General features: G+C 42.8%; 2 protein-coding genes and 1 non-coding gene across 3 annotated transcripts; 1 reads left to right on the top strand and 2 right to left on the bottom strand.

Annotated features, from left to right (window-relative positions):
* Positions 1-896: 896 nt before the first annotated feature.
* LOC123064575 (putative E3 ubiquitin-protein ligase SINA-like 6) lies at positions 897-2,054 on the bottom strand. Its single transcript, XM_044488032.1, has 2 exons — positions 1,884-2,054; positions 897-1,747 (listed from the first exon to the last, which is right to left on the bottom strand). The coding sequence occupies exons 1-2, from the start codon at positions 2,037-2,039 to the stop codon at positions 1,274-1,276; spliced, it is 630 nt and encodes a 209-aa protein (XP_044343967.1). The 5' UTR covers positions 2,040-2,054; the 3' UTR covers positions 897-1,273.
* Positions 2,055-6,202: 4,148 nt separating this feature from the next.
* Positions 6,203-6,301, top strand: LOC123073062 (small nucleolar RNA Z103). The gene has a single exon (XR_006435576.1). It is a non-coding gene; the product is annotated as a small nucleolar RNA Z103 (small nucleolar RNA).
* Positions 6,302-12,284: 5,983 nt separating this feature from the next.
* On the bottom strand, positions 12,285-15,590 carry LOC123064574 (putative E3 ubiquitin-protein ligase SINA-like 9). Its single transcript, XM_044488031.1, has 2 exons — positions 15,335-15,590; positions 12,285-13,484 (listed from the first exon to the last, which is right to left on the bottom strand). Exons 1-2 carry the CDS (start codon positions 15,524-15,526, stop codon positions 12,828-12,830), a joined length of 849 nt encoding a protein of 282 aa, XP_044343966.1. The 5' UTR covers positions 15,527-15,590; the 3' UTR covers positions 12,285-12,827.
* Between the last annotated feature and the right edge of the window lie 6,232 nt (positions 15,591-21,822).

Here is a 21,822-nt window from a genome sequence, read left to right as displayed (position 1 = left end):
GGACCAAAAGGCATCCACGCGTCAGAAGCTGGCTGCAGCTGAGGTTTTTTTCCTTTGAAAGTGGCTGGTTTAGGGGTTTTGGGGGTTAATTTAGGTTGTTATTAGCTAGCTAATAGAGAGAAGTGTCCTCTCTTATCTTCGTTCTTGGTTTACCAACGCTACTGCTATGTTCATTTCACCCACTGATATATAATAACTCTTCATGCTCACGAGGACCATTGGTCCCGGTTCGTGGCTTGAACCGGGACAAATGGTTCCACACGAACCGGGACCAATGCACACGAGGCCCCGGCCGGCCCCCTGGGCTCACGAACCGGGTCTAATACCCCCATTGGTCCCGGTTCTTGAAGAACCGGGACTAATGGGCTGGCCAGGGCCGAAAGGTAGCCCTGTTTTCTACTAGTTAACTCAAATTGGTGCAGAAGAATATCATCCTTTTGTTTCACTGTCCGGTAGACCTGTGCATCTATTAACCTGTGAATGGTAGACATTTTTATACAATTGCACTACTAAACTACTCCCACTATAGAGAAATATAAAAGTGTTTACATGACTATATTACTGATCTGAACTACAACAACTAGTTCTTAGCATTTCTCCCTGGAGGAACGCAATCAGACAAACTCAAGAAAGGGAACAAAAATGTTGTCGACGACGCGCTGCACTGCAAACCATGGCATAGATGGATGTGCAAGGCGGTGTGGTCGCTTTCTTCGGCAAAGGTGAGCAGAGATGAAATATCAAATCAAGCATCCCAAGCTTCAGGCACCTAATGAAGTAAGCAAACAAGTCGCACCCAATTCAGTTCATGCTCTATATTCTTCGACAATACCAAGTTGCAGTAGTACCAGGAATGAAGACAGAAACAGACAGACATGTTAAGAGTACCAGTTGAATTTGAGTGCATACCAACTAGTATACTATAGAGTATATGATGCACATAGTAGTTCATCTCATGCATGCATGAGCAAAAGCAGAAACTACATCATGCAAACAGCAACACACCAAAAGTACGACTGAATGCCGTGTCAATCACCACCGCAATCATCAGCCGCATCATCCTTATCGCCCACCTTCTTCTCCTCGTCACTGTCATCGTCATCCTCCTCGTCCTCATCCTCATGCTCATCATAGTCCTTGTCGCTATCCTCCTCTGCCAGCTCGTGCTCCTCCTCATAGTAGTCCAAATCAATGGTGACGTTGAGCATGGCATCATCAGGAACCTTGGGCACAACACAGAAGCGTGGTATTGGCTGTGACGGGCTCTCGATGTTCAACGATGAGACCTGGTGATGGCCGTTGAAGCACGAGAAACACACAGAGCAACCGATGGTGGGTCCTGGAGCATCTGGCCGCTGGACACAAACGAAGGAGACTGCATGGCCGAGGGACTCCGGCGGTGCCATGTCAAACAGGAAGAGCCTGGTTGGACTGGGATTTCGAACGGCACAAAATATTTGATGTTTTTTGTTGGATACTCATGCAGGCGGGTGAGATGGTCAAGGAGCTCCGCGCGTGGGGCCAAAAAGTCACAGTCAGACACCGGGCAGATGCACGGCCATTTCAGGCACCTCCTCTCGTGCCCTTCCTTCTGGTAGTAGGTGATCTTCCAGCTGCATCCATACTTGCAGGGGACGAAAATGTTGTTCACAACGCGTTCCATGCCATAGCAGCGCTGAGAAGCAGTGCGTTCGCTTTCTGGGAGCTTGTCATGGCAAGCCGAGCAGATGAAATCCCCCTTGGAGCACTGAAGGAAGCAAAACAAATTTTTTCATGAGACTCATGTATCCATTGAAACTTAAAGCATGAATAGCTGATTCCCGAAAAAGCATGAATTGCAGATCAAGGTACCAGTGATATGTACATCCACGAAGCGCATTTACCTGAAAAATGGGAGGCCTGAGGGGAGTGGAGCAGACAGGGCAGTCAAAGACCTCCATCGCCATGGTGACAACCTGCTTCTTGACGATGCTCTGTCCCTCTTGCAGAGCTTCTCCTTCCTTTCCATCCTTCTTGATGCCGTTACTCTTCACCTCCATGGCAGCTAGGGCCTCCAGTACTAGAGATGAAAGAACCCACTGGTCAAAACATACACAATTCTTCCACAATTTTCAGGCGAGCTGAAACAACATCGAGGGCGCATCTACAATGTGCAATGTAAAGGCGAGGATCAGTATTTATTTGCTGAAATTAAGGTACAGATTTTCCAGACGAATTTGGGGATTGCTGCCACAATCAGATGATGGATGTTTCTAAAGGGCGGAGAAGCATCATAGATGAAGCATCGCTGGAGTTACATACTTGCATTCAGCATGCATTTAGTTATTTTTCTACATGTACCAAGGATTATCGGATTCACCATTTTCTTACTCCTTTACTCTCTCTTTAACTTAGGAGAAGCATGTTACAAGATCCTCAAATGAGTACAGAGATAAGGTGCCCTCAAATCAGGGAGGCAAATTCGTACAAGATAACACTAGCCAATTAGCAAATGAACAGCCCGAAATCAGATGATGAATGCATCTGAAGCATCGTGCACGATTCTTTATGCACCATTAACTATTTCAATCGCATGCACTACATCAGTACGCGGATAGGGTGGTCTCTCTCAGAGCAGGGCAGGGAGGCAAATTCGCACACACATGGTAAGCAAGTAGTGAATGAGCAGAGCAAAATCATGGATGTAAGCAATTTCGCTAGCAACGAATGGAAGAATCAACAGATCCAACATCCGGCAATGAAGGGGCAAATGCAAGAAAGCAGTCGAACCCACGGACGATCGAATCGAACGATGTCGCTCCCCCGGCCGACGAAGTAGAGAAATAAGATGCTGGAGCCTGTAGTCGACCGACGAAGCGAACCGATCACCGGCACGGCTGGACGAGCAGAAGGAGGAGGGGGAGAGGGGAGCGAGGCTCACCGAAACGCGTGCTGCAGAGGGAAGAAGCGGCGGCCGGCGGCGGCTGGGAGGAGAAGACGAGCAGCAGCAGCCAATTCCTCCGGCGCCGAAACCGAGGTTGGTCGAGCCCGCTTTCTTTCTTTGGCATCCCGAATGGGCCGAACTAACATGCCAAGGCCCAACTGTTTTGAACTGGACGTCGACTGCACGCATGCAACATTTTTTTTCCGAACTTTCATCTTTGTTTACCTTTTTATTTTATTTTTTCGGGTTTTTATATGGTAAGAAAATGTGATTTACCTAAAAATGTGAAATGCTTTTTTTTGGATGAAGTATCTAAATGGTTAAATATTTTTATCCTTTTTCCGGGGTCGTAAGATCTTTTAGACTAGGCTATACAAGTTTGATATATTTCTCTGAAAACCATTTATGATACTTGTTTAATGGATTTATTTTGTTCCCAAGACTCAATAATGTCGGTAGTTGCAAGAATTTACAATATTTTCTAGTGGATTTATTTTGTATGCTTTTACGATGTTGACTTTGCCAATTGCGTACTTTTGACCTATACTTGTTGTCGTTACTGGGTGGAGCTGATAGCCTGCAGTAAACCGCATGTCCCGTTTGAAAAAGCTACAAGTTATAATTTAATAAGAAATTTTTTAAAGGACCTGTGGAAAAAATAATCACGAACATGAAAAATCAAGTTATAATTAAGATTCTCTCTGTTTTTTTAATTTTCTTTAAGCGTTCTTGTTTAAAATATGTACAATCCATGCTCACACATACAAATGATCGTACATATGGGCACACTCGAAAGCTATGGCTCACAATCTTAATAAGGACATCTCCAACGGTCACCCGCAAAGTATCTCCTGCATCTGTTTGCGGATAAGGGGGAACCAGTCCGCGGACACGCATGCCGATTTCAGCCATCCAAGGCTACCCGCATTCATCCGATCCCATTTATTTTAACTACGCACGCTCAATTAGCAGCATATATATTCTAAAATAGCTCAAATGCAGTAGTGGTTCTAATTTAAAAAAATTTAAATATTACACTCCAACACTGTTGTCCCTCTTAACCGCTCACATATGCTCATCAATCAGATCTTCCTTCAGTTTCTAATGAGTTGCTCTATGCCAAATTTAGCTCAGGCATTCACCGAGCAGTTGCCGCGCATGGTGAGCATTGTAGGAGCAGATGATACTTGCACCGCTGCGCGGCGGTCGAAGGAGAGGTGTGGAACGGCGGTGGCGGAGAAGCGGCGTGAAGTCCGGTTGTACAGTTGGAGGTGATGTTCACGTTGAGTTCCGGCAGGGGTGTGACATGGGGGGCGGGGTGGTCGAGCAGCGGCGAAGGCAAGAGAGAAACACTGAAGTGGAGAAAATGGGAGGATGGAGGCGCGGGGCTGGGCCAGGGCTGTTGTGCGGTTTTAGGGTTCGCTTTTAAGATGCCCTATCAAGAAATAAAGAAGAAAACTATGGAACATTACGGCAGCCCGCTGAACAGCGACTAGCGTCGGATAATGTCCAGTGTCGCGACCTGGGACTGGCCCATGGAGCATCCGATGACGTACCCCTGCGCATGTGCGTGGACGCGTACCAATGAGACCGCGTATAGCAGGCAGTCCAGGGACCCCTTGTCATCGCCCTCTTGGCGTTCCTGGCCGCGGTGTTAAACGGCTAAAAGTATTTGAACGCCGTGGCTAGCCACTCGTGCTCGGTGGGTGAAGCCACAACACTGGTCGTGCTGGCACGACTTCTCGTGGTAGGCAATCTGTTAGGGTCCAGCTAGTAGATTCACTCAATCACCATGGCCTGGCTACAATCAAGGATTAATGGAGGAGAAAGCAGAGGAAGGAGACAGAGGAGGAATAACACGAGCTCGCTGCCAAACCGAGCCAGGCCGAAGCATTCCATCCAAGCCACTTTCCCCGTGTTCAACCCTGCCACACGGCGCGTCCTCTCACTGCCTTGGAGCCCCAATAATGTATCACTAACACGGACCGAGGACTTGTACAATGTTTTCCACCAATTGTTTGGCATTGGATATGACCCTCGCAGAAATACCTACAAGGTTGCGCGCTTCTTCTTCCGCCCTAAAGAACCCGCCCCGACGGGCGGTTACCACCGCAACTTTGGCATGGAGGTTTTACACCATCGGGGTAGATGAGTATTGGCGTGAGACGGTGGAGAAGCCACCTTACGCCATTGACATTACAAGAACTCGGCCTTCTCGAGGGGCTCGTTTTTTTGGACCATCGACCATACCAAACTTGTGGGTGGAGAATCCCCATCAGGGTTTCTCCGCTTCAGGCTAGAGGATGAATCGTTTAGTGTCACGCCACCGCCTCCTTGTTGCGAAGGGCTTGTATACGAGATGTCCTACTTGTCCGAGTTGCACGGGGAGTTGAGTATGGCTCATCCTGGGCCCAAATGTGAGTCGATTGAGATTTGGACGTGCAACGATGTGGACACCAACCCACCACAATGGACTCCGCGTTACATCTTCAGCAACTATTGTCCCCAGCCGGCTGAAGGGCTCGAAATCGCCATGTACCATCTATGCAAAGATATGTTTATCCTATAAGTTCTCAAGGATATATCGGTTGTAATACTAGTAAACGCACCAGTTGAAGCAACCAAGCTCTAGGTTTTCTCTCACTTGTGGGAGGCCGTGCTCTGCTCAGTGTCAACATCGATCGATCGGTTCGGTTGTGATTGATTGAGAAACCAACTCTTAGTTTTGGTGCTCCGATCCACTCCATCGATCGACGCGCGGCTGTAAATTACTTACTCCTTGATGACGTGCATGCATGGGTGCTCGTCGTCGTGTCTTTAATTTCGCTGCCCAAGTCCTTCGTTTGGGTGCTCCTGCATGCATGCATCTCATGCATGATCAACTTGAAGGAAGGAATCTTTTTTGAGAGAAAGAGAAAACTTCAGATCTATTCATCAACCGTTAAGATAGAACAAAGTACACCAAAAGTAAAAATTGCATCCAGATCCGTACACCACCTAGCAACGGCTACAAGCACTGGAGCGAGCCGAAGGCATGCCGCCGTCATCGCCCCTCCCTCATCGGGGCCGGGCAAACCTTATTGTAGTAGACGGTTAGAAAACCGTTGTGCTAAGGCCCCATATATAGGACCAGCGCACCATAATAACAACCGCCGCCCATGAAATGAAGTGAAGCTTGATGAATAGATCGGACATGAGGATCCTTTCCCCAAATGGTCGACGGTGATTTTATTCTATTTTGACTTTCTGATTTGACTTATTTCATTTTTGAGAAGTTGAATGGACGTGAGGATCCTTTCCCCAAATGATCGACGGTGATTATGCTATGCGTAACTTTAATCCTTTATCAGAAGATTCCAAGCCATAAATCTGATCCAACTCGCCCAACAATCTCTACGCACATTTTTTGTTGATATTTTACCTTTGTTTTGGTGTTCTGAATTGCAAATGGAATGGAAGTGAGGCGTAAGCTAGACATTTGGTCTATCATATTAACTTTTTGATCGTGCTTTGTTAAAAAATATCTCATGATTACTATTGTTTTCATGTTGTATTACTGTTTTTTTGTGATCTGGTGCCATGTTGATATGTCTGCATCATTCATGCTTACCCTTGTGGAGATAGCATCTGAGAGAAAACAAGATTTTTTTTGTTTTCAACATTAATTTTCAGATCATCTTTGCGCCTTAGATCATATTCTTCCTTGTAGATAGATGGGGTTTGGTTTATTACCTGACTCCAACCGAGAGGGACAAAGCTGGTCGTGGATTGCGAGATGGTTTACCTACAAACCCTTTGCAGTGTTTGCCATTGCTCGGAGGGAGTCAAATGGTGTCTAACTGAGATTCTCTGTTTTAGATAATCTTCATATCCTTTTGATTCTTCCTGTTGGCATATCCTACTGGGTTTTGAGCATAGCATGTTGTTGTTTTTGTCGTCTCCTTATGATAGTATCAGCCAATACTTTGTGTGAGGTTGACTTTCTAGTGTCCTTTTAGATCACTAGCTATAGAACATTTAGTTTGTGAAGTTTGTCTGGTCACCCATTCTTTAACTTGTTGCATGTGTATTTGAAGCTCCGATTTGGAAGTTTCGTTCCTATGGCCATCTGGTTATGTGCCATGGAATGGACGGAGGATGGTGAGCGACCACCAATGGATCTGGTCGAATAAGCCTTGCCGATCTCGACCCCTACCCCTCCAAGGCAGTACTCTACATCGGCAAATCTGAATGGTGTCTCTATTGGCTGAAGGCTGGGGAGTTCACTGGACATATCTTTGCAATCAACAGGCACATGCACAGGAATAGACAGTCATGATGAACCCCGTTGCCACTGGACGGACTGAGAGGCGGCGACGGTAGAGATATCCCAATCTTATGGCTTAAGTGTCTGCACGGAATGGTAATACATGCTGAAATACAAGAAGACCCAGGCGAGCGAATGTTGAAGATTGCAGATTGGATTTTTGGATTTTTGAATGGTAATACATGCTGAAATACAGGTGTTTATTTTTACTTTTCTCTCTCGCCAGGCCAGGTTGTAAATTTTGGATTGTACATTGTGCGGCAGGGATGGAGTTTGTATTGTATTTTCTATCAATGTCAAGAGATTCGATTGGTTGGTTGAATGAAGGTGTTACTCAATATATATATGGTTAGCTGGTTAGCTGGTGCAAGAAAAGATTATGTGACTAGGAAATTGAACAGAACTGCTTTTGCTAGGTAGGAGTAGGTTCTAACCATTCCAATTTGGTTTGGACCACAGAGAGACAGCGTTGAATCGAATCTATGCAGGGTTATATACTACGAGCTCAGTCCAAGTTTATACTAAGACATTTTAGCCTACCCAAACATCCTATAAATTAATTTGAAACAGAAGAATACAAGAAAGGCCATCCATCTTCCGCCTCTGTTCTCTTGTCTAATCTATGTACTACTGTTAATATATAATATAGTAAAAAAAATCTACAGTACTAGCTAGGGAAGATCAGTTGTTCTTTTCAGGATTTGGAAGCAAATTTTGTTAGGAGATCGAGACAACAGGTGAGAGATGTGAGTGATTGACGTCATACATTTACATTTTATATAGAAGAAATAAACGGAACCGAATTGTTGAGGAGGAAACTAGCAACCAAAACTTCCTATACAGCACAGGTCCTCTCGTATCCCTCCTGGGAACCAGATCCCCTTTAATTGCTTTGCTCCTCCACTTCCTCCCTCATTAGTTATTCCTTCCCTCTTTGTCCATCCATTGGTTGCCATCCATCCATCAAGGGTGTGGGTTGCGCCACGTCATCGATCCGCGGCACCACGGCCTCCTCCTCCTTCTTCTAAGGCCATGGCTATACATAGTAGAAACGGTTATCCATTAGCGTGCGGGATGCGCGTGTGTGACTTAGGACTTAAAAAAACATAGTCATGCTTTTAAAAAACATTCAATTGTTTTAAAAATGATCGTGTTTTCAAAAATTATTTGTAAATTAAAAAATGTTTGCATTTTTCAAATGAATTTCAAAAAATGTTTTGATTTTTCTAAAATTAATCAGAATGCTTTCGTTCCGATTTTTCAGAACTTTTCAAATAATGACGAGGATTTCAACAAATGTTCCTAATTTCAAAAAATGTTCAAAAATTACAAAAAATATTATTTTTTACAAAACAATTTGTGTATTCAAAAATTGTTCGCGCTTGAATTTCCTTTGGGATTTTCAAAATTGTTCTCCATTTTGAAATTTGTTCTAAAAATTTAAAATAGGTGCATGATTATAAAAATTGTTCCTGTTTTGAAAGTTTGCTCACAGATCCGAATATTTTCATGTTTATGAAAAAAATTATGCAACTTGAAAGTGTGTTCGTCATTTCAGAAAATTGTTGGGGTTGTCAAAAATTGTTAGTAAGTTCAGAAAATTACTTCAATTTTGATATATTGGTCGGGATTCTGTCAAATATTGTTAAGTTTGCTACTGCTATTAGTTTTTAACCATTGCGATGTATATCTGTCACGAGATCTCGTCGGTCATAGTGGCTAGGACTGAGCGTGCGTGAGTGGCAGGCACTGGTCCGAATCGCAGCTACCATGAACAACCTTTTTACAACTTTTCACCATCGCATACGCGGTGCCCCACAATGGGCTGGCCCAGTCGGGCGCACCCTGTGCGATGGGGCATGTACTTGCACTAGTAGAAAACAGGGCTTTCATCACAGTCGGATCGGAGCAATAGTCCTGGTTGCGTTACGAACCGAGACTAATGTGAGCATTAGTCCCGGTTCAAGCGGCTAGGGCACCGTACACGCATTAGTCCCGGTTCAAATGGGAGCTTTAGTCCCGGTTGGTGCCACGAACCGGTACTAATGCCTCAAACCCCATTAGTACCGGTTCGTGGCACGAACCGGTACTAAAGGTTCATTAGTACCACGAATCGGTACTAATGGGGTTTGAGGCATTAGTACCGGTTCGTGGCATCAACCGGTACTAAAGGTCCCATTTTCAAACTCTACCCCCCATCGCCTTTTCAGTTTTGTAAAAAGCAAAAGAAAATGATAAAAACTTCAAAAATTAAAATCCTTCGAGATGCACTTATGTTACTACATCTACTAGTTAGGAAAATTTAAAAACTTAAATTTGGACATGCTTTGCAAAAAGTGTAGGAAAAATGTAAAACGGCTATAACTTTTGCATACTATGTCAGAAAAAACGTATAATATATCAAAATGTTCAGCACGAAAATCCGCATCCGATTTTGACGGCCTACGGCCTATTTGCACATTTTTAGAATTCTCAAATTCTAAAAGGAAAAAAAGTTATGCTCAAATTTTATTTTTTTTATTTTTTTAGTTTTTGTTAAATCTGGTCAAACTATGGTCAAACTACTTATTCAAGAAGTATTAGTGTCACTAAATAAGTATTCAAGAATATTAGTGTTACTAAATAATTATTTCAGTTTTTTTGAATTTTGGTCAAATTTGTTCAAATTGTGGTCAAACAATGGTCAAACTACTTATTCAATAAATATTAGTGTTACTAAATAATTATTTCAGCTTTTTTTGAATTTTGGTCAAATCTGGTCAAACTGTGGTCAAACTATGGTCAAATTATGGTCAAACTATGGTCAAACTACTTATTCAAGAAATATTAGTGTTACTAAATAATTATTGTTTTTTAGAACAATAGTTTCAAACTCAAACAGTGAAATGTGTGACTTCATGCTCAAGCAAAATTCCTGAGGGTTAATAGGATTGACATCTTACTATTGTCAAGAAAACAACAAGTGCAGACTTGAAAACGAGAGAGAATAGAACCCGGAAGTTAAGCGTGCTCAGGCTGGAGTAGTGAGAGGATGGGTGACCGTTCGGGAAGTTAGATGATTTGGAATGATGAGGGGTGATTAGAGATTATAGGTTAAATTGAGCAGCAATGAGGGAGGGGTGATTAGAGATTAGAGGTTAAAATAATTCAGAAATTTGAAAATCAAAAAAAAATTTCAAAAAAAGAAATTCAAAAAAAAACATAAAATTTCCTTTAGTACCGGTTGATGTTACCAACCGGGACTAAAGGTGGACCTCCAGGCAGCGGCCATGTGGACGGCCTTTAGTCCCAATTCGTGTAAGAACCAGGACTAAAGAGGGAGGCTTTAGTAACGACCCTTTAGTCCCAGATCCAAAACCGGGACTAAAGGCCCTTTTTCTACTAGTGTTGCCACAGAAATGCACGAGAGAGCTATTTCTCGCCTTAAGCGAGCCAAAAGACGATCACTCGTTGAAGGCTCGACACTAGTGGGGCTGGCCAGACCCAACTTTCACGAACAACCTTTTTACAACTTTTAACCATCGCATACGCGGCGCGGCACAATGGGCCGGCCCAGTCGGGCGTACCCTGTGTGATGGGGCATGTATTTGCCGTAGAAAGCATGCGAGAGCTATTTCTCACCTTAAGTGAGCCGAAAGAGGATCACTCGCTGAAGGCTCGACACTAATTGGGCCGGCTGTTCACACACATGTACAGTAAAAGAAAAAAAATGCAAAGCGAAAATAGAGCGCATCAGAGAATCCAAGCCTGGCTTTGGAGCAAAGGCATTTGACGCCTAGACCATCCTTTGATTCATTATGAGTCGTGGTTTTCACTGTTTGTTCTCTTCTTTTTTGTTGGTTTCTTTTTTCTTCTCCATTTTTTCTTTTTCTTTTTTCTTATGTTTGTTTTCGTTTTCACTCTACATTTCATATATGTCAAAAAATAATAATAAGTGATAAACATTTTTGGCATACGCGTTCAACATTGTCCGAACGCTTATTCAACATTTGCAAAATACTTGTTCAACATTTTAATAATTATTCAACATTTTTCAAATACCCGTTCAACATTTTTTAATACTTAATTCAACATTTTCAAATACTTGTTCAACATTTTTAATACTTATTCAATATTTTAAAATACTTGTTCAACATGTTTTAAATACTCGTTCAATAATTTTTAATACTTATTCAACATTTGTCATATACTTATTCAACATTTTTAATACTTGTCAACATTTTCAAATACTTTTTCAACATTTTGTAAATTCTTATTCAACAGTTTTTAATACTTATTCAACATTTTTCAAATACTCGTTCACGTGTTTCGAATGTGTTTTTGAAGAGTGTTATATATAAATGAAGGCAAAAATACTAACTGAATTGGAAATGGTTTGTGTTTCAAAGTTTAGTTCCATGGCATTTATTTGCATGGCTTAAAATAAGAAGTCAGGTCATCTCGAATGTGTCTTGCACTTGCATATTGTTTGGAAGACTACGGCTGTAAGAAGCAAGCTAATGCCGCTCAGGGTGCAGGTTCGTAAACAACAACTAATAGGGCTCCTTTGATTTGAAGAAATTCTATAATAAAATTGGAGGAATAAAATTCTTATGAATTTTTTCTACAATTGGCCCCTTAATCTATAGGATTGGATTCCGTAGAAATCTTTCCTATGAAATCTTTTGTACTACATTTCAAAGGAAATCTAACATCCGCTCCAACTTCTTTTTACAGTATCTTTATTTTTTCTGTGGCATCAAACACTATTGGATTTAAGTGGATGTGCCACTTCAATCATATACTTTTTCCATTGCTGTATTTTCAGAATCCTGCAAATCAAAGAGGCGGCCCTAAGTTAGCGGATTCTCACTGGAATGCATCAGCCTTATGTAGAGGGCAAATAGAAGAAAAAATAATACGTTATGCAATAGCAGCGCAGCACATGAGATTGGAAAATAGCTCATGAGAAACACAAATACAGATTACATGGTACGTTATGCAGTAGACGAGCAGCAGACAAACACAAATAGCTCATGAGAATGTACTGCCTTGGCAAACTTGAACCTTAGCAAACCATTCGAAAGAATCATCTCCAATCACCACAATGGCATTCAAATGCGACTCGCAGAAACTCATCACACCTATTTCCCATTACAGAAGCTCCAGTAATAATTGGCATCAACACACGAACCGAAAAACCGAGAAAATGTACAGTTTCTTCTACTATGGACTACAAATGTACATGAGTAACAGGACTGCAAGCTAGTTTTGGCAGTAACACCGGGTGGACACAACCTTCTGTTCTTTTGTACGCCCTTCTGTTGTCCTTGATGAAACAAATGGAAGTAACTACTAATGGCTACAAAATTCATATGTAGTGATCAAACCTTGAGGCCTATGTGGCGCAAGGACAGAGTGGTGGTCGGCCTGGCTTACCTCGGAGCAGCCAGACGTCTTCTGCAGATCCACAAACAATCAGATGAAATATCCAAACAATATTAAAAGAACACCAATGCCTCCTCCAGAAACTGAGAGCTACAGCTAACTAGGATTTTCAGAAGTAGTCATTTGCCAAACCCAATCATACACAGGCGCACCACCACATGCACAAGGGGCCTATTGTGGTGTCACGGTCACCCCCACCATGGCTGTGGTGCTTGCACCGGTGCCCCGAAGCAACATCTTCGGCACAAGGAACGGGAAGCAATCTTTGGGAAACCCATCATACAGATTAGTGCTCCTCGTTAAGAATTCCATAGCCTGACAGTAGCTTGGTTCAGTGCACGACAATGCCAGCCTGCACTTGAATTTGGATCCAGTAAAGTGAGGCTGGACGCAGCAAACTGAGATGACACCACCGAGAGGCTCCAGTGTCATGTTGACCAGGAAGAGGTGGCCATCCTCGCCCACCAGAACGGTTGATCCCAGATGGACGCGGATCTGGAACGCCTTGTTGTATGTAACTTTTGGTGAGTGCCACTTGTGCTTGCCTAAAAAATGCTCCAGGAGCCTCGCGGTTGATCCGCTGAAGCCGCAGCTAGTTTCAGGGCAGAAACATGGTGCATGTGGGCAACCTTTCTCGTGTTCTTCTTTCAGGTAGTAGGTCATCCTTGCGGTGCATCCATGATTGACATTGGAGCAAGCAACTTTGATGGATTCAACTACATTTTCTACCATGTGGCAGCGACTGTAGACTGTGGGAAGGGAGCAGAAGTGGCACTTCTCGGGAAGCTTGTCATGGCAAGATGAACATATGGTATGCCCCACAGTGCACTGAGGAACAGAGAGAACAAATCAGTACATATGCTAATGATTTAGCTGAACTACAACCATAATGATGAACAACATAGGAATTGCAAAGTATGTATACTGTGTCGACCCATGACATACTAGAATAACCAGGATATAGTTTAAGTTAACAATACCCAAAAAAGCTGAAAAAATTGGGAGGATATAAACATTTCCTGCATGGAATTAAGCTCAGCTATCATTCCCATCTGAATGCCTTAAAATTCACCACATGCAACTGTTACCTAAGAGTTTTCTTTTTCTACCTGCAACAGTGGGGGAGGCCCCCACAATATATTTTCTATTTATAAGGTGGAGATAATTACATGAAAGTGTACAAATGGAGTAGGGCCCTAGGGTCCTAAAGGGGCATTACAAAGTATTGTAACCAGTCAAGGAAACTTAGTCTGTGGGTGTCCTTAACCCTATGCAAAACAAGGACTAGGTCTGACTTAAGAAGCACTTTCCAGGTTTCCTGGCGCTCAACAAAATAATATTATCCCAAAGAACAGGTATAGTGATAAATACATTTCCCAGAAGCATGGCCCAGCAAATGATCCGTTAGCACCACTTACCTAAAAGTTACGACTACATTGACACACAGATGTAATTTGCGGCTCTTTCAATCATACATGATGGACTGTACATTTCATCAACATGGCTTGGGACATCCTTTATACTTTAGAGCTTAGTATACAGCCGTTCTACTTTTGCTTTAGAAACTTCAAAATAATTCATACGAGTTGGGCGGATCTAAAGTTTTACCAATTGTGCCGCATAAACAGGTTTACAATCATCACTTTATAATAGCACAATAGCATTCACACTATAAAAGAATGCACATGAATCACCCTTTCACATGAATTTGTTGCATAAGGTAACAAATAAATAGTAGCAAAATAAGTTTCACTGATTTAGTACAACTTTGTACTAAAGCTGTACTAAATCAGCGGCACTTATTTTGGGACAGAGGGAGCAGTTTCGTATGTGATGCTCTATTTTCGCGCACTAAGTTCACTCCTAGCAGTATGAAAAAAAATCCCTACTGCAAGTTGATAATACGTCAATAATTCATTGAATATATTAAACTTTCAGTAGTTTGTGGTTTCCCCATAATGATGATACATTGACTTTATGACTTCCTAGTTTGCATAAGCTACTGCTTAGTTTCCCCAATATAGTATAATTTTTCCAGAATTATAATACAGAGCAGTGAGAATTGCAGAGAACACGTCAAACTTATTTTAGACGGTACAGTCTTCAACCGTAATTCCCATCTGAATAGATTCTACTTCATTAGGTTACGAAAACTTACAAACTCACAGTTGCAACTTACAACATTAATGAAGATTAATGCTACAACTGCCCATCCCCACTGAATTTTTTGACCAACTAGTGAGTGCTGCAGAATACAGGATAATAGCCCACTCTGTTTGGGATTTCTATACCATAACGGAAGGCAACATATACTGCAGAAAAGAAAATGCAGCGTGCTGTTACCCATTTGGGCTAATGTCTGCATCTAATTATTCAGAGATGCCAACCACGACTTACAATTTTGCAACCACAAAATCAGAATTCCAAAACCTTGCATACAACCCAGCACGTCCCATTTGATGATGGACCGCATACCGGAATCGAACTAAAAAGAGCAACCTCACAGTTTGGCGACAAAATTAATCAAAGGCCGCAGTTCGCAATATCCCAAACAACATTGCACAGATTTTATTTTTTTGCTAGTAACATTGCAGAGATTCAACGGGGCAGTAAATCCATGGAGGAGCTCGTAGGGTTTGAGTAGTATCAGCAGAGTTGAACTAACACTCAGGGGGTACCTGGAAGATGGGAGAGCGCAGGGGGTGGCAGCAGACGGGGCAGTCGAGGATGGCGAGGTCCATGGTGACGTCGGCGGCGGCCTTCCTCCTCTTGCAGGCGGCGCCCTGCTTTTCCTCCTGCTGCTGCGGTTCCTCCCATGAGTCCCATCCCGTCCGGAACACATCGACAAGGCCCGCCGGCGGCGCCGCCATCCGCCGGACGGCAGATCCTTCTATATCTCTCTCTATGGAGCAGAAAGGAGAAGGAAACGCGAGAAAGTTAGGCCGAGAAAGCGCCCATGTAGAAGCTGGGCCGAACAAGGGGGAATTGTTCTTTCTTTTCCAGATGGTGGTTATGGGAGCAACTAAATGACTCAAAAAAAATGAGTTTGCCAAAAAAAAAACTGGGATTTGCCTAAAAACAAAATTGGATTAGGCCAACTCCAACGCGCCGACCCATTTGGTCTGGTCGCGTCTGTTTGGATCCGTGAGGACAAAAAACGGCCCAATGTGTCGAGCAAACGATGAGATGTCGGTTTTTTTTGTCCACGGCGAGTCATTTTCGGCCCAAATTTGAGTAAGTTTACATCCGCGCGGACACGCAACAGACACCCGCAACGCCCTCCCTTTGTCCGCCCTTGGCCCGCCCGTCTGTGGCACAACGGTCATTGTCTCCCCTCCCCATCCACACCCAACACCCCAGCCTCGCTGCCACCTAGTTTCCAGTTGCTTAGCCACTGCCCCAGGCCCTAACCGCCACACCACTGACGGCCCCACCACCATTGCATCCACTGACGCCCACTCTTGGGGATATAACCCCACGGTGTAACCCGCCCAGGAGGGGGCAGGTTACGCTATTGGCAACTCTATGATCAAGCCAAGACAGGACCAATAAGCCAAGACGTGAAAGCCTAGAGGCGGCTTAAGAGGCAGGCTAACTGAAGGCCCAAGAACCGGAGGCGGTATGTGACCCGGAGGTGTAAGCCGCCCAATGGCGACTTGCTTAGAAGGGCAAGGACATTTAGAATCGAGGTCGGTCACGAAGTATGACCCGACCCAGACTCTTGTAAGCCCAGGGCATCGACCTATGTATATCAAGGTGAGTCCCTGTGGTGGGAAAAGCTAAGTTACAATCAAGCGATAGCTAGGTTAAGCGATTCCGCTCCCTTGTAATCGATACTCGATCAATACAACACAAAGCAGGACATAGCCTTTTACCTCGATCATGAGGGGCCGAACCTGGGTAAATTCGTGTCTCTCGTCCCGCTTAACCCCTTTAAGCTAATCATTGTAGCCATGGCCTCACACCTAAGTACTTTCACGAGGGCATCTGTCGTGACAAAACCACGACAGTTGGCGCCCACCATGGGGCCGGTGCACGGTGGTTTTGAGTTCTTGAAGGGCTCTCTCTTAGGGATCGAGGGCTATGCCGTTGGCAGGATGACCAAGAGTCGCTGCGGCAAGCTCTACATCGACGACGCTGGCTGGGGTCCTGAGGCCGACTCAATCGAGTACGATGACCGAGTCCCCTTAGGCGAAATTCATGTCTTCATCAGAAAGATCGGCGGATCTGAGCCTAAGCCGGACACCTCCATCGACATCATCGAGTAGGCTCGGCGCACGCAACCAGCCTGAGTTCAATCCGGCAGGAAGAGTGTGTCTGTCGGTTTCACGCATGGCACGGATCTTGTAGAGGATTATTGATAACCCACAATTATAGGGGATAATTGTAGCCTCTTTCGATAAGTAAGAGTGTCGAACCCAACGAGGAGCTAAAGATAGAACAAATATTCTCTCAAGTCCTATCTTCCACTGATACGACTCTACGCACGCTTAGTGTTTGCTTTACCTAGAACAAGTATGAAACTAGAAGTGTTTTGTAGGTGTTGTTGGATAGAATTGCAAGATAATAAAGAGCACGTAAATAAAAGCTAGGGGCTGTTTAGATAAAGAAACAATAAAGTTAGTATAGCGAGTGTGGAAAAGTGGTGGTAGGAGTTGTGAAATTGTCCCTAAGCAATTGACTACTTTACTAGACCGATAGCAAGTTTTATGTGGGAGAGGCCACTGCTAGCATGTCATCCCTGACTTGGAATTCTATGGACTTATGATTGGAACTATTAGCAAGCATCCGCAACTATTAACGTTCACTAAGGTAAAACCCAACCATAGCATTAAGATATATTGGTCCCCCTTCAATTCTGTATGCATCAATTTCTATGCTAGGTTGAAGCTTCTCTCACTCTTGCCCTCCAGTACATAGTCCTATCAATATACAACTAACCCTATGGTGTGATCCACGCGCGCGCTCATATGCTGGGCACCAAAGGACAACAACATAACCACAAGCAAATTAAACCAGTCATAGCAATTCATCAATCACCGATAGGACAACGGAAATCTACTCAGATATCATAGGATGGCAACACATCATTGGATAATAATATGAAGTATAAAGCACCATGTTCAAGTAGAGGGTACATCGGGTTGCGGAAGAGTGGACCATTGAATATAGAAGGGGGAAGGTGATGGAGAGGTTGGTGAAGATGATGGAGGTGTTGGTGTAGATCGCAGTGATGATGATGGCCCCCGGCGGCGTTCCGGCGCCACCAGAAGCAAGGGGGAGAGAGCCACCCTTCTTCTTCTTCTTCCTTGACCTTCTCCCTAGATGGGAGAAGGGTTTCCCCTCTGGTCCTTGGCTCCCATGGCGTGGGAGGGGCGAGAGACCCTCCGAGATTGGATCTATCTCTCTGTCTCTCTCTGTTTTTGCACTCCTAGATTCTGCCCTGGCACCGTTTCTTTTATGTCTGGAGATTCATAACTCCGATAGGATTGAAACCTTCGCCCAGATATTTTTCCAAAAAATAGCTTTCCTGCGGCCAAAGAAGGGCATCAACCGCCTTACGAGGGGCCCACGAGGGTCAGGGGCGCGCCCAGGAAAGGCAGGCGTGCCCCCTGTCTCGTGGCCACCTCGGGCACCGTCTCACATTGATTTTACTTCCCAAAAATCATAAATATTCCAAAAATAAGCTCCGTTCGTTTTTATCCCGTTTGGACTCCGTTTGATATGGGGTTTCTGTGAAACATAAAACATGCAACATGAATTGGCACTGGGCACTGGATCAATATGTTAGTCCCAAAAATAATATAAAAAGTTGCCAAAAGTATATGAAAGTTGTAGAATATTGGCATGAAACAATCAAAAATTATAGATACGACGGAGATGTATCAGCATCCCCAAGCTTAATTCCTGCTCGTCCTCGAGTAGGTAAATGATAAAAAAGATAATTGTGGAATGCTACCTAGCATAATCTTGATCATATGTCTAGTCATGACATGAATATTAAGACACAAGTGATTCAAAGCAATAGTCTATCATTTGACATAAAAACGATAATACTTCAAGCATACCAACCAAGCAATTATGTCTTATCACATAACATAGCCAAAGAAAGTTTATCCCTACAAAATCATATAGTTTGGCCATGCTTCATTTTCTTCACACAAAATGCTCCCATCATGCACAACCCCAATGACGAGCCGAGCAATTGGTTCATACTTTTTAACACGCTTCAGCCTTTTCAACTCTTATGCAATACATGAGTGCAAGCCATGGACATAGCACTATATGTGGTATATGGTGGTGGTTGTGAAGACAAAGAGGGAGAAGATAGTCTCACATCAACTAGGCGTATCAATGGGCTATGGAGATGCCCATTAATAGATATCAATGTGAGTGAGTAGGGATTGCCATGCAACAGATGCACTAGAGCTATAAATATATGAAAGCTCAACAAAAGAAACTAAGTGGGTGTGCATCCAACTTGCTTGCTCATGAAGACCTCGGGCATTTGAGGAAGCCCATCATCGGAATATACAAGCCAAGTTCTATAATGAAAATTCCCACTAGTATATAGAAGTGATAACTCAAGAGACTCTCTATATAAAGAACATGGTGCTATTTGAAGCACAAGTGTGGTAAAAGGATAGTAACATTGCCCCTTCTCTCTTTTTCTCTCATTTTTTTTATTTTCTCTTTTTTTGGTGGGCTTCTTTGGCCTCTTTTTTTTATTTGGGATTCTTTGGCCTCTTTTATTTTTCATAAAGTCCGGAGTCTCATCCCGACTTGTGGGGGAATCATAGTCTCCATCATCCTTTCCTCACTGGGGCAGTGCTCTAATAATGATGATCATCACACTTTTATTTATTTACAACTCAATATTACAACTCGATACTAGAACAAAGATATGACTCTATATGAATGCCTCCGGCGGTGTACCGGGATATGCAATGAATCAAGAGTGACATGTATGAAAAATTATGAAGGTGGCCTTGGCACAAATACGATGTCAACTACATGATCATGCAAAGAGCAATACGACAATGATGGAGTGTGTCATAATAAACGGAATGGTGAAAAGTTGCATGACAATATATCTCGGAATGGCTATGGAAATGCCATAATAGGTAGGTATGGTGGTTGTTTTGAGTAAGGTAAATAATGGGTTCATAATACCGGCGAAAGTTGCGCGGCATAATAGAGGCTAGCAAAGTGGAAGGGTAAGTGTTCGTATATCCATGGACTCACATTAGTCATAAAAAACTCATATACTTGTTGCAAAAATTTATTAGCCCTCGAAGCAAAGTACTACTACGCATGCCCCTAGAGGGATAGATTGGTAGGAAAATACCATCGCTCGTCCCCAACTGCCACTCATAAGGAAGATAATCAAAGAAACACCCCATGCTTCAAATTTGTCACACAACGGTTACCATACGTGCATGCTACGGGACTTGCAAACCTCAACACAAGTAATTCTCAATTTCACAATTACTCAACTAGCACTACTCTAATAGTCACCATCTTTATATCGCAAAACTATTGCAAGGAATCAAACATATCATATTTAGCGATCTACAAGTTTATGTATGATTTTATGACTAACCATGTGAATGACCAATTCCTGTCATCCCTCTAAATAGATATAATTGAAGCAAGAGATTTTAATTCTTTCTACAAAAGATTGGCCCACGCTCTAACAAATTTAAATGAACCAAAAGAGCATTCTACAAATGGTGGTTTTCTATGTGAAGAGAAACAGGCAGTCCAAACTTCAAATGATATAAGTTAAGCACATGAAGCATTCTATAAAGCCATACTCAAAAGATTTAAATGAAGTACAATGAGAATTCAATAAATCAACCAAGGACTATCTCATACCAGCATGGTGCTTAAAAGAAAAGTGAAAAGTAAATGCAAAAGATGCTCCAAGACTTGCACATATCGCATGAACAAAACGAATACGAAAACATACCGATACTTGTTGAAGAAAGAGGGGATGCCTTCCGGGGCATCCCCAAGCTTAGACGCTTGAGTCTCCTTGAATATTTACTTGGGTTGCCTTGGGCATCCCCAAGGTTGAGCTCTTGCCTCTCATCCTTTTCCTCATATCGAGACCTTCTCGATCAAACACTTCATCCACACAAAACTTCAACAGAAAACTCGGTAAGATCTGTTAATATCATAAATCAAATCACTACTCTAAGTACTGTAGCAAACCCATTCATATTTTGTTTTTGCATTGTGTCTACTGTGATATTGCTTTTCCATGGCTTAATCCACTGATATAAATTGATAATTTCATCAAAACAAACAAACTATGCATCAAAAACAGAATCTGTCAAAAACAGAACAGTCTGTAGCAATCTGAACATTCACCATACTTATGGTACCCCAACAATTCTACCAAAATTAGGAAAAATAAATAATTTGTACATCAAGACAGTGCAAAAGGAATGAGAACCATTTGACGTTCCAGCAAAAAATGTAAAATCGCGCACTATAGCCAAAGTTTCTGTCCTGCACCGCACAAACCAACAAGCATTGTAAACATCCTAAAGGCAAACCTTGGCACATTATTTTTATAATACAATGGAATTGTACAAGGGGATAATTATTTTTTTTAAAAGTTTCTGTAATCAAGATTCACAAAGTTTTCGTGAGCATGAACAAAGTTCAAGTCTAACTCCCACTTCAACAATGCTTGTCTCTCTCACTTTCACTTTCCTTTTTGAAAAGTTTTGGGTTCCCCTCTTTATTTTATTTTTGTTTTCAAACTATATGAAAGCACTCAACAGAAATAAATGACTATCTAAAACTTCCGGGTTGTCTCCCTGGCAGCGCTTTCTTTAAAGTCATTAAGCTAGGCATTTAGTGCTCAAGTAATGGATCCACCCGGATCCCAAGGTATATCAAAGCCAATTTTAATTAACAATGATTTATAATTTAGTAGTGAGCACAATGTAACGTATATCATGCAACAACAAAGTCTAAATCTCTTCCTATGCATCGGCATGTCATAAAAGAACAATTCATGCACACCAAGTAAAGGCCAATGCATAGTATAAGCAGCTTCTTGCAATTCTATCATATTGGAATAGAGAGGTGGAGATATAGTTCCTCTCTCATAATAATTTCAAGTAGGATCAGCAAGCACATGCATATTATA

Source organism: Triticum aestivum, chromosome 3B (genome assembly GCF_018294505.1).
Source record: "Triticum aestivum cultivar Chinese Spring chromosome 3B, IWGSC CS RefSeq v2.1, whole genome shotgun sequence".
Classification (NCBI taxonomy): domain Eukaryota; kingdom Viridiplantae; phylum Streptophyta; class Magnoliopsida; order Poales; family Poaceae; genus Triticum; species Triticum aestivum.
Note: the sequence above shows the minus strand (reverse complement) of the source record. Positions and strands in the feature narration are given on the sequence as shown.